Source organism: Pygocentrus nattereri, chromosome 1 (genome assembly GCF_015220715.1).
Source record: "Pygocentrus nattereri isolate fPygNat1 chromosome 1, fPygNat1.pri, whole genome shotgun sequence".
Classification (NCBI taxonomy): domain Eukaryota; kingdom Metazoa; phylum Chordata; class Actinopteri; order Characiformes; family Serrasalmidae; genus Pygocentrus; species Pygocentrus nattereri.
In genome coordinates, this window is record NC_051211.1 from 43,351,819 (window position 1) to 43,367,436 (window position 15,618).

Consider the following 15,618-nt stretch of genomic DNA (forward strand, 5'->3'; position numbering starts at 1 on the left):
ACAGCACTTAAAGCTTTCATCTTTTACAGACAGGAGAAAATCAAGCTCTGCTCTTGTTGTAGATCTGAAAAATCCATAGGTGTTTCTGTCCATCCTTCCACTGTGAGAAGATAATTGAACTAATTAATGTGTAGCTGTCAAGAAGTCCTTACTGAGAAAAAACAAATAAACAAAAAAGAAAAACATTTGCAAATTAAACATAGAAGCTACTGGTGTTCTCAGATCAATTGACTGACCACCCCAGGGTCCAGATCTCAACATCACTGAATGTTTTTGACATTACTTGGATCGAGAGAAGCAGAAAATATAACCAACTTCCAAGACTAAACTTGGAAATCTGATATTTATATTTAAATGAAATATGCATTATCATGCATTATTGCCATTGCAGACTAATTATTGTAGATTCATAGAGTAGTAATCGGGACAGCCCTAATAATTTTCATTTTGGCCGTTAATGATGACATGGAACTCTGTGATTACCACTTTGTGAAGTTTTTATCATATTAACTCTGTAGACTGTAGGTAAAGTAAACACTGTCTGGACCCCTGCATGTACCCTTTGATTCTTACACATCGAAGTGAGTGCATTTGATTCATGTCTACATCAAACAGAAAGCATGTTATCATTGAAGATCTGTTTCCTGTTCCTCAGGCTTCTGACAGCAGGTGGAAATGACCTCATCTGTGCTTCTAGTGTTCAAATTACTTTTACTCATATTTACCAAGCTGCCTTTAGGGCTGCAGTTAAAATGAAACAGGACACATTTAGCTGGAAGGTGAATTTCTAAGGTCGTCCACTGAGTAGCCCAACTTTTTATATTTCTGCCTAAATATGGATCAACAAAGTCTTTTGATTAGTATTTTCTTCGTTTTTTTTTTTCATCACTGAAAATTTGTATCACGATATATCTACTATGCTAGTGAGCCACGTTTTTTTCATATTTTTTTAAGTTGTTTATCCATTTATAATAAGGAAAATGTCAAAATATATTCATCTACATTAAAGCAAATGTCTTGCATTCAACAGCACTGAGTTATTGGTTGGTTTCATAACAGCAGATATGGTATGCAAAAATCAGTATCTGCAGTAAACATTAGTTCCCAAGAGCACATGTGCAATATGTTTATCTTTATGACCACATTTGTCAGAAGTGCTAATGTGCTGCAATGTCCCCGAAGGAGGCGCCCATGAAGACAGGAACAAATCTCGTCCGGTTACCATAACAACTATCAGACCCGGCGGCCCTGCTGACAGGTGAGATCTCATGTCAGAGGCCTCTGTATTCCAATCAAACCACAGACTGGCTTTAGTGTGCACACACACTGCCAGAGTTCAGCTTTTCAGAAATGTTCAATATAGATGCATGTTTTCTTTGCCAGTTGAAATAGTGTGTGTGTGTGTGTGTATGTGTGTGTGTGTGTGAGTGTGTGTGTGTGTGTGTGTGTGTGTGTGTATATATATATATATATAAAAGAAATTTTGTCCTATGGAAAATATCACATATTTCTGACAATGTTTACGATGGATCTATTTTGGTAGCACTGCTAAACTTCACACTTTAAATACCATTATGGTGATGAAATGCCTTTCCATTGTTTAAATGACTTTAAAAACTAAAACCGTTTCAATATACACGTTTAGCAGTAGTAGGAGAAAAAGGGCCGAACTATTATTTAGACAAAATCTAATCTTTGTTGCAAGGAAAACACAGGAAGATGAGTGCTGCAAAATGTACTCAAAATATTAGACAACAGCAGTTTTATTTTGGACTTTTAAAGTCAGTTTAAAGTCAGGTAAGTTCATTTAAAAAGAACTAACACATTAGATGCTACTTTATAAATGTCAAAAGGCGGCAAGATGTCACCAAACTTTCAAAAAGCAGTGGATATTTAAAGGGGAAGAGGTCCAGATGGAAAGTCATTCCAAGTGGTATAATGAGAAGTGGTTTATTATAAAGATACTTACTCATCTTTTCTTACCAATGTTGGTGATAGGAACCAGGAGTCACAATGTCTACAATGCAAATATTGCGATTTTATTTACTATCAAAATGATCAGTGAACCTACACATATATTCTGTATTTTAATATGTTATGTTGATGAAGGTAAAATAGTGGTAATTATGATTGTCTTTGGCCACTGTTTTGTCTTACAGCACCCTTCATGTTGCCATTTTTAAAAATCTTAGCTCAAATCTTAAAACTATGAGTGGATTTACACGCACCAATAATGCAGTTGTTATTGGATTCCAGCAGTAATACAGCATACTGTATCAGAGATCAGACTAAGGCCATTTTTCAGATTTCTAGAAAGAAATTTCTAGAAGAAGTTTTAGCTTGGTCATTTGGTTTTTCAGCGCATGTGTACCCTTACTATGATTTATTTCATTTTTCTCAGTCTACGCAAGTGGAGGAAAACAGACCACTGATCCCAGAAACAGCAAGAAACGTTTAGTACAGCATCCATTAGAAAGCACAACAAAGCACATTTGGAGTGATGCTCAAACCAGCTACATGCTTGATGAAATGAGGACTTGAAATATTATTTATCTTCTAGATTATGTATATTCATATTTTCCAGTAAGGTGACTGCTGGGGCATTAGGTTAGAGTTTTTCATATTGTTGCTTCACAACGTATTCTGTGAGTTTATTAGCTGGTTTCAAAGCTGAAAACCGATTATTACATGACTCATGTAGACCTGAAATTTTCCCATTATCTGATTGCTCAAGTACATGTAAACACAAATCAGATTTTCTACAATTATCAGATTATTAAGTGCATGTAAACGCACTCAATCTTTATTACAGACAGTCTTATCAGTCAGCATATTCCTTCATAGATACTGGGTTGGGTAAAACTATTTCACATCCAACCACTCTAAATGACATTAACATCTTAATAACTTGATTTTATGAAAATGTCCCCTTTAATAATTCTTTTAATTGTATACATAAACATTAATATCATTCTATTGCTGCATTTTCAGTTGGCAAGTCTGGACTTCATTGTTGTATTTGAAAGGCTTAAATGTTGTAGGAACGGAGTCTTCCTGCACTCCAGCTGCTTCAGCATTTTGTAGTTGGATGAAAATCATGGGCTTGGTTTCAAACTGCGATAAATTGCTCCACAGAAACTGTCTTCCCCCAGTCTATCTGCCTCCTATATCAAAAATTGGAATAAATTACCCATGTTCTCTAACTTCATCGCCCATCGGAGAATTGCAAATAGACTGCCATGGTTTTTCTGTACCCCCTCCCACTCCCGGCCCTCTTCGCGTTTGCACTCTGCCCTGTTATTATTCTGTTCATGCTTCTGCCCATGTCTTTCTTTCCTCTCGAGTTCCATCAATATTAATTTTTCTGTATGGAGATTTCATTCCCCGCAGACGGAATACTCCAATTATTGTCTTTTGCTGATGCGATTCCTGTTTCTCCAGGCGAATACAGTCTTTTCTCCAGCACACTAACCCTGCTGCCTGCGGCTGCCTATATCCAGAATACAATTGGCATTACAGCATTGCTATGGCCTATTACGAGGCCAATCATGTTGGGCTATAGCTTCTCTCAGTCTGGATGATATTCTCTTGCTGTTAAAAAACAAACTGCTTTCGTTTGGTTCTAATTCTGACTTGAAGCCAGCTTAATGGCCAGGCTTGACCTTCTGACATTCCATTAAGACTTTTCTAAATCTCCTCCTAGTCCTGGAGTGGTGAAGGTTATGAACTGTGAAGTGAATGCAGGTTCAGCACGGTTTACCACGGCCTCCAGTGCTAATTGATGTGCTTAACTTTGTCATGAATGTGTGGTCAATAAAATAGAGATGTAGCCAAGCATGTGGCAGAAGGATTTGTTCTTGCTTGGTTAGGGTGCACGAGAGACTGTGCCGTTACTCCTCAGCAGCCCTATGGCATGCTTAAGTGCAGCAGTGGAACAGGAGCCATCCGCTATAATGGCATTCTAAGATGGCAATCAGAATCTCCTTGTGCCTTGTTAACTTCCCTCGGAGATAAAGCACTCTCTGGGGAATCATTCTCCATTCATGTTCAAGCACCCATGGATCCTTCTCAAATTTAAAGGTTTTTTTGAAGGGCCATTCAGTGCACAGGATTAAGTTTAGGCTCCTTTAGACCGCATTTTTTTCACTTCTTATTGTAACCGATTGTGGTGTGTGTATTTTCTCCTCCTGCAGGGAAGGCACCATCAAACCAGGAGACCGACTGCTGAGCATCGACGGCATCCGCCTGCACGGCACTTCCCACGCAGAGGCCATGAGCATCCTCAAACAGTGCGGCCAGGAAGCCACGCTTCTCATTGAATACGATGTGTCCATCATGGGTAAGGCCATGCCCTCTAAACTAAGAATGGCTGCAAATAAAAATGAATTTAAATGAATCGCGACATGTTTTGGCACATCATTCAGTCTCAATAATCGTTAATAATTATGTGGATTTTGTGTAGCATATAATGCATTTCCTACTACATGCAATATTGAATAGCATTTTGAATAGCACACACAATTTTAAGAAAGTATAACTAGTTCCATGAAGAGGATGTGTGGCTTTTTTTTACGTTCTGAAATGTTTTCCTTAGTGCCTTTTTAATCCCCATACTTTCAACACTAAAAATAGATAACTTAGTCTCCTATCACACTGGTTTGTGCTGTTGCAAGTGAATGGCTAGACTTCTTGTCTGTCCTTGACTACGGAGTAAACGGCATGCATCACTGTCTAGTCTACTAAAGTAGTAGTTGTTCAATGTCTTTGCTGCTAATGCTGGATTGAGGAGCACAGCGGTATAAACATTTTGTTAACAACATGTTACACATAAATTACCTATATCAAAAAGGTTTATTTGGATACTTCCATTCTCTCTCTATGGCTCAGAGATCTCTAGAGTTCTCAATAAGGTGCCCTAATGTACCAAAATACCAATTGTTCAGAGTTCAGAGGAACAGAACAGCACAATCATTATTAAAAATACCTAAAACACATTATCTATATCAAAATGTTGTATTAAGCTAATTACTGCGTTCTCTCTCTATTTTTCCGAGATCTCTGGAGTTCTCAATAAGGTGCCTCTTTGTGCATATTGACTTCACACCCCAGCAGCTGCTGCGTTGCTCTTTCCTCTCAAGTCAATATGTGTTTTGATTGGATCTCCAAATGTCAGAGTAAATACGCGGATAAAAATGGCACAGTGTGGCCTTTTTCTCACCGACTCACTAGAGAGAGTGAGAGGGAGAGAGAATGATATTGTAAGGCTTGGAGAAGCTCATGGCTAAACAGCATCTCCCTGATGTCTTTGTTGTGCTCTGATCCGGAAGTGATAGATTTCTTCCTGCTGTAACGGAGGTGTGATGGAAATGGAGGCATTGCTTGGCTGCACTGATGTAACCCTGTGTCAGCACAACAGAGCAGACAGCGCTAACTGCTAACAGCCCCACTGTGACTATCAGACCCTGTTTTTGGTCTTTATTTCTCCATTTCTTTGGATGGTGGGAGGTAGAGTCCGTGCTGTTACCGTTTAGAAGAAGGGTCACTGATTTTGGGGAAGCAGTTTTAAAGCTCAGCAGGAAAATACATAGTCCTCTCTGGATAGGGTTTCTTCTAAGACCCCAACCCAAAAAACATGTGCACTCCCTAGGTCACAACACCTGAACTGTTGCCGAAATAGTTGTTCGGTTGTTGCTCTGTGTTACTCTTTATACCCTTCAGCTCAGTTAACTCTCCTTCATTAAAAAGCCATTGGACAGATTTCCACATCTGGTTCATTTGCTTTCCTTGGTTTGTTTTTTGTTTGGCTGTGTAAGCTATTATAGATAGATTTGTCATTGTTGTTATTTTTGTTATTTTTGTTCTGCTATTGTTTTTGGAAGAGCTAACCAGCTGTTACAATGGCTCTGATCAGAACACAGGCTTGGAGTTTGCTAGACAAATTTTAGCCCTCCCTGCTGTGATAGACCTCTTTGTAGGCCTATAGTCAAGACTACTTTTGCTGAGTCTAAAACAAGTCAGCTACAGTATGACAAGTCGTAGGGGGCCTAAGAGGGGTCTGAAGAGGGCAGAGACCAAGACAAGACCAAAGTCCAAATTATAGATAGACCAGATCAACACTGAAACCCAAAAAAGGGCCCAAAGTTCCTCTTCGAGATCAAACCTTAACTAGTCTTTTTCTCATTTTAGTACAAATTACTAGAATATAATAGGGAGGTAGGAAGGATTTTATTTCTGCACAATAAGCTGTATGTATAAAAGTACTCAGAGACCAAGTATGTATTATATTTATGCCACCAGAATTTGAAGATAATTTCTTCAATATTTCAATAGGTGCTCTGAATTAAAGAAGCCCTCCCCCTACCCCTTAAGCTTTGTCTTGTTCAGTCTGAGAAGAAATGCTGGTGTCTGTCAGTTCAGGTCTGATAGCTTCATTAGGTTTATGACTAAAGCTTAATGCTCATAAACGGAAGTTTTTGTCTTCACATCTAAAGCTGTTCTCTTCACTAAACCTCTCTGGCTGCTCCATTGTCCCTAAAATGCATGAGGTAGCTGAACTACCCTCCACCCCCTGCTCCTTTTTATCTTGCCTGTAATAAAGAAGCCTTGATTAAGAAGGACCACCGGAGACTGAGGTGCAATGTGTGCATAAGTCACGAAAAACAGCCAGCTACTTGCAACACACACCTCTCTTCTTTGAGCTCTGGACGTTTCGGCAGCATATAACACAGCAATCATAGCAGAGAAAAACATCTCGCAGCACTCAGACATCCCTCATTACACTGCACTCTGCATGCTAAAGGTGGAACGTTCTTGTGATTGAAACAATCTTCGACCACCAGACAGCAGCTACTCACCATAAATGGAGCTACTTTTCACTGTGATCATCTGCAGACTTGAGTGACTGAGTAACAGTGGAGGTGGGGGGGTGTAGGTAGGACTAGGCAGCATGACTAAAACTCATACTTTTTTTTCTGTCCTAACAAAACCATTTATCTCAAAAAATGACAACTTCACAGGAGAAGCCAAAAACCACCTTAGCTTGTATTATAAGTTAAAGCAATGAGATTTTATTCCACATAATTTTGGATAATTTCTATTGGTCTATTAATGCATGTTCCTACAATATAAAAAACGGCTAGTGTGCTCAAATTACATTTAAAAGAAAAAAAAAATCATCCGTTTTGGTAGGACAGTGATGATTGGTGTAATGTCTGCAGTGTATTCAGTAATTTGCTAATCATTTTGGTTGTTCGGAGACATTTTCCTCATACCTGACCTTTGTAACATGTTAAAATAGCTAGCTAGCTTGCAAGTGAATGGCTAGATGACTTCTCCCACCTCAACTTGCGAGCAAAAGGCACACAATTCCACATAGTATACTGATGAAGTAAACGTTCAAAGATCAAGCCTTGTTTACTGTGGAAGAACACAAAATATGGCATAATTGTTTTAGCAAAAGCACCACAAACGTGCATGATCGATACTAAAAAACTGATTTTGATCATTATTAGCTTTGAATAAGTGATAGAGTGGTGCCAAGCCCACTTTGATGCTTATTGAGCCTTAAGCCCCTGAGCCAACATGTGCAGAGATAAGGAGAGCCTCTGAAAAAAATCAGGAAGAGCTATATTGATGGGCTGATTTCTTTGGGAGAGGGGAAGGGCCCCATCAACACATGAAAGTTAAAGAAAATATAATTGTATGTTGGGGAAACTCAGCATGCAAAATTTTGGCCATCATTTCTAGTAAATCACATTGGAGTGAAGTACAAAAATGAAAAAAACTCTTTAAAAAATCTAAATAAAATTACTGAACTAGCAGTTTTTCGGTCAGGCTCATTAGACTGACCATCTCTGTCATGCTCAGTCAGTGCTGGGTATCAAGTATCCTGTAGTTGCCTCAGTAATGTTAGCTGTGAGGCGAGGCTAAATGATGTGTGAATCGAAAACACTAATTGATCCTCATTAATATTAAGATTACTTCATTTGTAGTGCTAATTTTCTTTTGAATGGTTTTATGCTGCAGCCAAAAGTCCACTGCTGTTCATTTCTTTTTTACTGTAGCATAGTGTAGCATTAATGTAATAGAGGCTTCCAGTCATGTGTGGTTTTGTGCAGATGTGCAGGCAGATAGTGAAAACTGAAATGAGCCGTTTTATTGAGAAGTGTCAATGTGTCAGGTAAGAGGGTCCCTGAAGCCCCTGAGCACATTAAATGTTCTAATGTTGATGTAGGTAAAGTGGGACGGGCCAAAGAGATTTAGGCAGAGAATGGGTCTTTCAAATCGATTGACATGCTGCCTCTCCATCCATCACCGAATCCATTCATTATGCCACGTTAGCTAACTCCAGCAGCTGCAGCCAGCACAGGCTTGCAGCTCTGCACCTAATGTGCTATAGACGCTTTTATCAGCACACTTTCATCACCACTGTAGACCTCATCCTCGTAAAGATGAAACGGTGGCGAAGCACTCCGGCTGCGTGGGCCTTTGTTTTGGCAAATGATTATTTTGGAATGCTGTGAAGATCCCTTTGCATTGTAATATGCGATTTAACCATTAACACTGCATTTGTTCTGGCTGGGATCTTGCGTGCTGCGTGTGTGAGGAGTGGAGGACAAGCACATTAGCTGACAGCGGTCAGTCTCACACCTATTCCCACTAAAGAGCTGCTGCGAGCCACAGCAGGGGCAGTTCCTCTTCTTAATGGGCAGCAAGTGATTCTAGTGTGAGCTGGGAATTGGGGGGGGGCAGCATATGGTGACTGTGTTGTGTTCGTTCCCTCCACCTGCTCTGGTTTTAAGATGTATGGTGTAATCAGGTCTTTTAGTGGCACCCTTAACCAAGCCGTCATGTGGTATTACTTCTATTAGGCTTTTAGAGGTGCTAGCCCGTATGCTCCTCCGATTTACTCTAATGAGGTGAGTGTGACAGCCCTCAACCTCATGTCCATTCTCTGTCTTTTCTCTCTCTCACTCTTTCTTCATGGGGGGGGTTCTAGTGGAAGGGTGCACATGGAATTATAGCTAGGAAAAGGCACATGGTATGGTTTAATGTTTAGTTGGGGGGAGTTGTCCCTTTTGTGGTCCCCTTGATGTGATATATGTCTGGATGTTGGTAGAGAAAACAATCATTCATTTTAAAAAACCTATATTTATCCCTTAGAATGAAACAGGCTCTTTTGGTTGCTGTGCCTTTAAGACTGATATATGTAAATTAGCTCTCCTCTAACTGGCTGGCCTATGTTGTGCCTAGTTCAAGAAGCAGTCCAGTCTGCAAAACTCCTTGCAGCTTCAGTATGAGTAAGTGAGGCTGCCCTGAAAAGGTGGAAATTTGGTTTGGTTATTGTGACAACACTAAAACAATGGATTTAAAATGGGCTGTTTTTGCAGCCTAGTTTACACACATGATATATGGTTAAAGAACAAATGGTACATTTTAAAACTTGAATAGTGTTTACGTACTGGATCAAACTGTTTTAGTTCATCAACACAAGGGAGGTTTCCATGATATGGGCCAAATAGGGGTGCTCCTGAAGATCGACCATCCTGGAGAGTTCAGATCCAACATACCAGGCTTTAATGTTCAGATGCCCCCTTGAAACCTCCATTACCTGGATCAGGTGTGTTGGATCAGGGTTGGAGCTGAATTTTGCAGGGTAGTAGATCTCCAGGTCCAGGATTGACCACCACAGGGCCAAAGGTTTTAGATTTTTTTATTTGTTTGTTTTTTTGTGATCTGAAGTCTTCTATTTTTATGAGAGCTAAAATTGATCCATTTTGTATGGGGCAGTGAAAGTGATGATCTGGTGCAGTAGGAGGATTAGGATTAAGGGCTGTTGTGGAACTGATCCTGTTTTGATGAGGAAGGTGTTGCTTTCAAAGCAACTGTTGTGGATATGGACTGTATTATTTTTTGTTTGTTTTTATTTATATATTTTTGCTGCATGGGGATAATGTGGGCTGTATGTGTGAGCCTGATGAACAAGGTGTCTCTCTCTTTCTCTCTCACCCCACAGACTCCATAGCCAGTGCTTCTGGCCCGCTGCTGGTGGAAGTGGCCAAGCCTCTGGGCTCCAGCTTAGGAGTGGCTCTCTCTACCTCCATGTACTGCAACAAGCAGGTCATCATCATCGACAAAGTGAAGCCGGCCAGCATCGCTGACAGGTAATCTCCCTCAGTAGTAACGTTACCTAGATGCCTGCCTGGGGTGGCCTTATGGTTATGTGAAGTGGTAACTAGTAGAGGACAGTATGATGATTTTTAACATTCTCTTGAGAAATGACATCACTGTGTGCTATTCTGAGTGTGTCATAGATTTGTTAGTACTTAAAGAACACAGATCAACTGCATGTTCCATTGCTAAGGGAACTTAATTATTCTGTTTATCCTGTAAAAATCCTGTTTATTTGGGCTTAGTGCAGTGTGTGTAAGTGACAGTGCTAACAGAGCCAAACAGGACAGCATTGCCTTGCTGCTAGTTTCGGTGCCAGACTAGACCTCTGACCATACAGATAGTCTATTTCTCTGACAACCCTCTAATAGCAAATCGTTTTTTTTGCTACACTGCAAAAAAAAAAAAAAGTATCTTGGCAAGTAAAATAAATCATAAACTCCAGCACAAATATCTAAAAATAATATAGTGTTATTTAATTTTTCACTTTTTGTTTAATTTTATCTCTAAGTAATTGCTTCTTTCTTTCTTAAGAAATAATACTTGAAATTAACAAAATGCCCCACTAATGGAATAAGTTGCTTTCACTTGATAGCATTACATACAACCAGTGAAAAATGAGTAGAAATAAGTCACATATTATAAGTGATGTAGTAATTCCAGTCATTTAGCAAATGGCATGAAGCCTTCTTGAATTCCTGCCTTGTTTTTGGAATACACCTTTTGTGGCTGTGGTTTGCTTGATAAAATGATCCCTCAAGAATGAGGCCTGATTCCATAGCCGTGACTACATGTATCCAGGTGATGGTATATTGCTGATATCTGACTTCGAAGCATATCTTCTCTTCCAAGCATCAGCATAGTATAGTCCACTGTAATGCTACAAAAATGCTGCTGATGTTCCAGACCGCTTGGTTTGTGTGTTTGTGACATATTCAAAATGGCACATTAAAGAGAATTAGAATGAAAGTAAAACTTGTTACTTTGATTTTCATTAAGATACTGCTCACCCCTTGTCCACACTCCCCCACAGCCCCCCATCCTCCATTCCTCCCATCATGCTACAGTAGTGGGCGTTAGCTGCTTCAAATCCTTGTTGAAAAGCCTTCATTATTCTTTTAGTCTTGTGCTGTTCACTGACCCAGATCAGTGCGTGTAGGAAAGGGATTGCTGTGTAGCTGCAGCTCTCTGTGTCCACCTGTGAAATCTTTTGAAAGTTTGAAGTGTAAAACACTAAGCGACTAATTATAGAAATTCAATAACTCATCTGGCGTGGAGGCCAAGTGAAAGGGCCCAAAAGAATAATGAATATGGCAGATTGCTGAGCGAGTGAAAGCTCCTCTGTCAGGCACAACTGAAACGCTCCTCATGATTCAGGAGTTTGCTCCCGGGAGGAGCATTAAGGAGAAAACAGTTAATGCTTTGTAGATAACTGATTTTCATGCTCTTACACATGCTCCTATGCAGCAATGAGCAGATTCTTTTATAGTTCTAGTATTTATAACAGAGAGAAGGCCTGTTTTTTATATTCAGTACAGTCATGTATGCTTAACCCGTTTAACTGCAAGGCCTCATATGTGGGTACACATTACTATTCCTCACTCTCACGACTATTAAATATTTGTTTCATAATGCTTATTGAATAATTTCTAGTAGTTACTGAATAGGAAATTTGCTCCAGTGTCTTTTCTATCTGCTGCATCTGTAGCATGCTGTCGAGTCAAAATGACTTCCTCCGGACTTAGTTAAATAACAGAAAATTGATTACTTGAAACACAATAATAGTAGATGCCAATGGGCATGTGCTAAAGCTGGATTGATGCTGGAGCATTCCTTTAAAAAGCTCACTCTTTCCCTGTTACTGTGTGCACAGGTGTGGGGCACTACATGCAGGTGACCATATCCTGTCAGTAGATGGCACGAGCATGGAGTATTGCACACTGGCTGAAGCCACACAGCTCTTGGCTAGTGCCTGCGAACACGTCAAAATGGAGATTCTCCCTCACCACCAGACCAGACTGGCCCTTAAAGGCCCAGAGCACGGTAAGACAAACGTTTAGGATATGATAAAGCAACATAACCCTCATGTGAGCCCAGTAATAATACTTAAACTTAAAAATTACTGATCCAGTCTGGGCTAAAAGATTAATGATTTTTTATATTGAAATTACAATTTGATAGAGTGCCATTTTCTGTTATATTGTACATTATTTAGAGTTGTTTTAAGTTGAGAAATTTAACCTACAACTTAAGCCTCAAGCCTGAAAAAATTGACTTGCTGGACTTGAGCTTAAAATTGTAGCATTGGTCAGAAAAATCGCAGTGAAATGTTTCCCACAAATCATTCAGCCCTACTGAGAGTCATGTAGCAGTACTTACACTGCCTGTCAAAAGTTTGTCGACACCTTACCTTCTTTTGAAATTAGGATAGATTTTGGTTAAGTACTTTCAAAGGTTACATAAAAGAGCCATTTACTCATATTGTATGTGTGTGTGTGTGTGTGTGTGTGTGTGTGTGTATTTTACAACAGCAAGCTTGTTGTCATGTATGACATACAGTACTGTGCAAAAAGAAGAGATCACCATTCATTCCATACACAACATTCAAGTACAAGTTATTTATTTTCCAGGACGTATTTCTGAGGAGCTTAGATAACTACTTACATAAAGAGGAAAAACTAAAAATAGGAGTTTTCGAAACTGGAGTGTAAAGAATTATTCAAATATACAGAGAAAATGGGACTCCTAACCACCATGCAAGACCTGCTAGGCCCCCAAAACTGTCCCCATCAGATAAACAATACGTAAAGCTTTTCTCTTTGAGTGAGAGGAGAAAATCAAGCTCCGCTCTTGCTTTAGACCTGAAAACATCCACAGGTTTTTCTGTCCATCTTTCTACTGTGGGACGACAAATCAGCACCATGAGTCTGAAATGATTTGTAGCTATCAGGATGCCCTTACTGAGAAAAATAAATAGACAGGAGTGAAACAAAAAAGCTGCTGGTGTTCTCCGAAAAAAAAATGGGCTGGCCACCCCTGAGTCCAGACCTCATCACTGAATGTTTCTGGGTTTTCTTGGATCATGATAAGCAGAAAATGCAACCAACTTCTGAGATTGAACTTTGGTCTCTTGGAAAGAATGAGATAAAGGCAGCAAGTGGACATAAAATATTTTTTATGTATTTATTTTGTTATTGAGGTTTATGTGTTCTTTTCTGTTAATTAAATGTTATCTTCTCTTTTTACTAATGTTGGAAAATTAATAGCTAGCATCTGGTGGTCTCTGACCTTTGCACAGTACTGCAGTTTTCCTCATAATATAACCTGATTAGTCTTTATTATATTAATATTATATTTTTGTAAATCAGCAAGAAAACATTCTCATATGTGTTAAAAGCATTTTCTAAAGCTAGCTGTTAGGGGCTCTGTGGAACAAGCATTAAGATCTAATGCTCTAGTGCTCTAGCCTAAGACCCGGGATAGAATGAGACAAATTATGAGCTGCAGCAGTTCTGAAGCTTGAGTGACATTTGGATCATACCTATTTGTAAGTTGATGCGTGTTCACACAAAGCTCTCCTGCAGGCTGAACCCTGGTGGAGTTCTTGATGTCTGAGTGCACCATTTGACTACATATACGCTGCTAGTGATAAAGATTCACCCACACACTTTAGATGTTCATGTCTCTGCCTGTAGATAGCTGGAGTGCAGATACTGCTCTTTTAGGGAGAACATGTTTCCTTTGTGTGTCACCTCTCTGTGGTTATTTGCTGTCAAAGCCTTGTTTTGTCGACCGACAGGCCTTAATTAAGCCGTGTGCCGCCAAGCAGTGAGATAGTGTTAGAGCTGCAGTGTTTGTCAGAAGTTGAAGATGATGCTCTCTGAGTGTATACATTCTCAGGACCTGCAGTGTTTGCCCTGTCATGCCTTATCAGGTACGGACTGCTATCTTGTTGTGGAAGTCAAAGCACCTACATGCCTGTGCCTCCAGATAGAGCAGGATTTATGCGATTGGGCAAGCGTTGGAGCAAGACCGTATCAGTACAAGGAGATTAGTCAAGAAGAAAGGAACCCAGGAGAAACTCCTGAAGGTCTCCAATGTTGCTACAACTATGCAATTGATTTTTCACAGCTTTGCTAGGTCCTAGTCAGCCTGAGACAATGAATTAAGGTTGAGGCGAATTGGCATTGTTGCGGGGGGGCCTCATAGGGATTTGTTAACATTGTTAGTCCAGGAGAGTCATATACTGTTCTTTGTATCAGTGTATGTGCTGCTAGCTTGCAGGCTAGTGCAGGATGCTGCATTAGACTTACCTTAGACAGGCAGAGTGGAGGGTGAAAAGGCCAGCAAGAGGCCAATCCTTCATTTCCCTCAATGGCTCATTACTGTCTTGGCCTTGGCCATTCTCCTAGATTATCCAGCTGCTGCCAGCCTGTCTTCCCCACCCAGCCTGCTGTGCTTCTAGCTATGCACAGACCAGACTGATCCTATGGACAGCTCAAATGATCTCTTGCCTCCTTTTGATGTAATAGAAAGCCTCCATGTAGTTGACCTGTATTTTCGGCCGTATTGCTTACAAGGTCAGCAGCTGTAGTCATTTTTGAAAGCTCTGCACCAAGCAAGAATTTGATATGATACAAAAGCCAAGGGGCGTAATGGAGAGCAAAGAGCCTGCTGACACTTATTGCGTGATACTAGAAAAACTCAAGTAGTGTTTATGGCACAAGCTTTAAATCACCAATCTGGCAAAGGCCCAAGTGTAATCAGCCAAGTAATGGAAACATATACCCCACCACTTAGCATTGTTCACATGGTATGCATTAGGCCTTATTTACACACATGCATAGTTTTCAGTCTTTATTTTAAAAAATATATCTTTGTTCACACCAGCAGTGTTTTCGAAAATCTCTCTGTCCACATGAGAACACAATGCAAAAATGCTCACATTAGCATGTCAGGCCAATAGAAGGTCATAATATCTCATTAAATGCGATGTTGCCCGCCTCAAGAAGCACGTTGTGAGCATGCATAGTGCGTAACATATAGAGTGCACTGCAAACTAAGCAGAGATTTTCTAACAAAAGAATGGCAGTATGTTACCAACACTTTAGGTTTGACTTGCATACCCCTGTAATTAGATATTTTACACAGATTCAAAGCCTGATAGGTGGCTGAAAATAAAAGCTTAAAAAGTGAAAGAAAGCCTACCACATGCAGTTGTGAGGTTGTTTACGTAGCCATGGCTATGCCACCGTCTCTGAAACGTCCACACGTCATCTGCCAAATTAGACAGAGAAGCTGAATTTTTCTAGTTTTTCATTCCACCTGAATCATAAAGAATTTTTTTCCAAATCTGACTGTGGTTAGTGATTAATAAACTGCATGTCTTCAGAATCATTGGGGTGATTTATTAATAATTGGAATCGTGATGACACCCTTTTTGCAAGA

General features: G+C 39.9%; 1 protein-coding gene across 12 annotated transcripts in view; it reads left to right on the forward strand.

The window, feature by feature from the left end:
* The window catches only part of grip1 (glutamate receptor interacting protein 1), a 391,803-nt gene that overhangs the window by 303,897 nt on the left and 72,288 nt on the right, over window positions 1-15,618 (forward strand). For all 12 annotated transcript variants that reach the window (XM_037542052.1, XM_037542023.1, XM_037542033.1 and 9 more), the window contains exons 6-9: window positions 1,183-1,258; window positions 4,194-4,339; window positions 10,016-10,163; window positions 12,044-12,213. In XM_037542052.1, coding sequence (XP_037397949.1) covers window positions 1,183-1,258; window positions 4,194-4,339; window positions 10,016-10,163; window positions 12,044-12,213 — 540 coding nt within the window. The remainder of the gene's footprint in view (window positions 1-1,182; window positions 1,259-4,193; window positions 4,340-10,015; window positions 10,164-12,043; window positions 12,214-15,618) is intronic.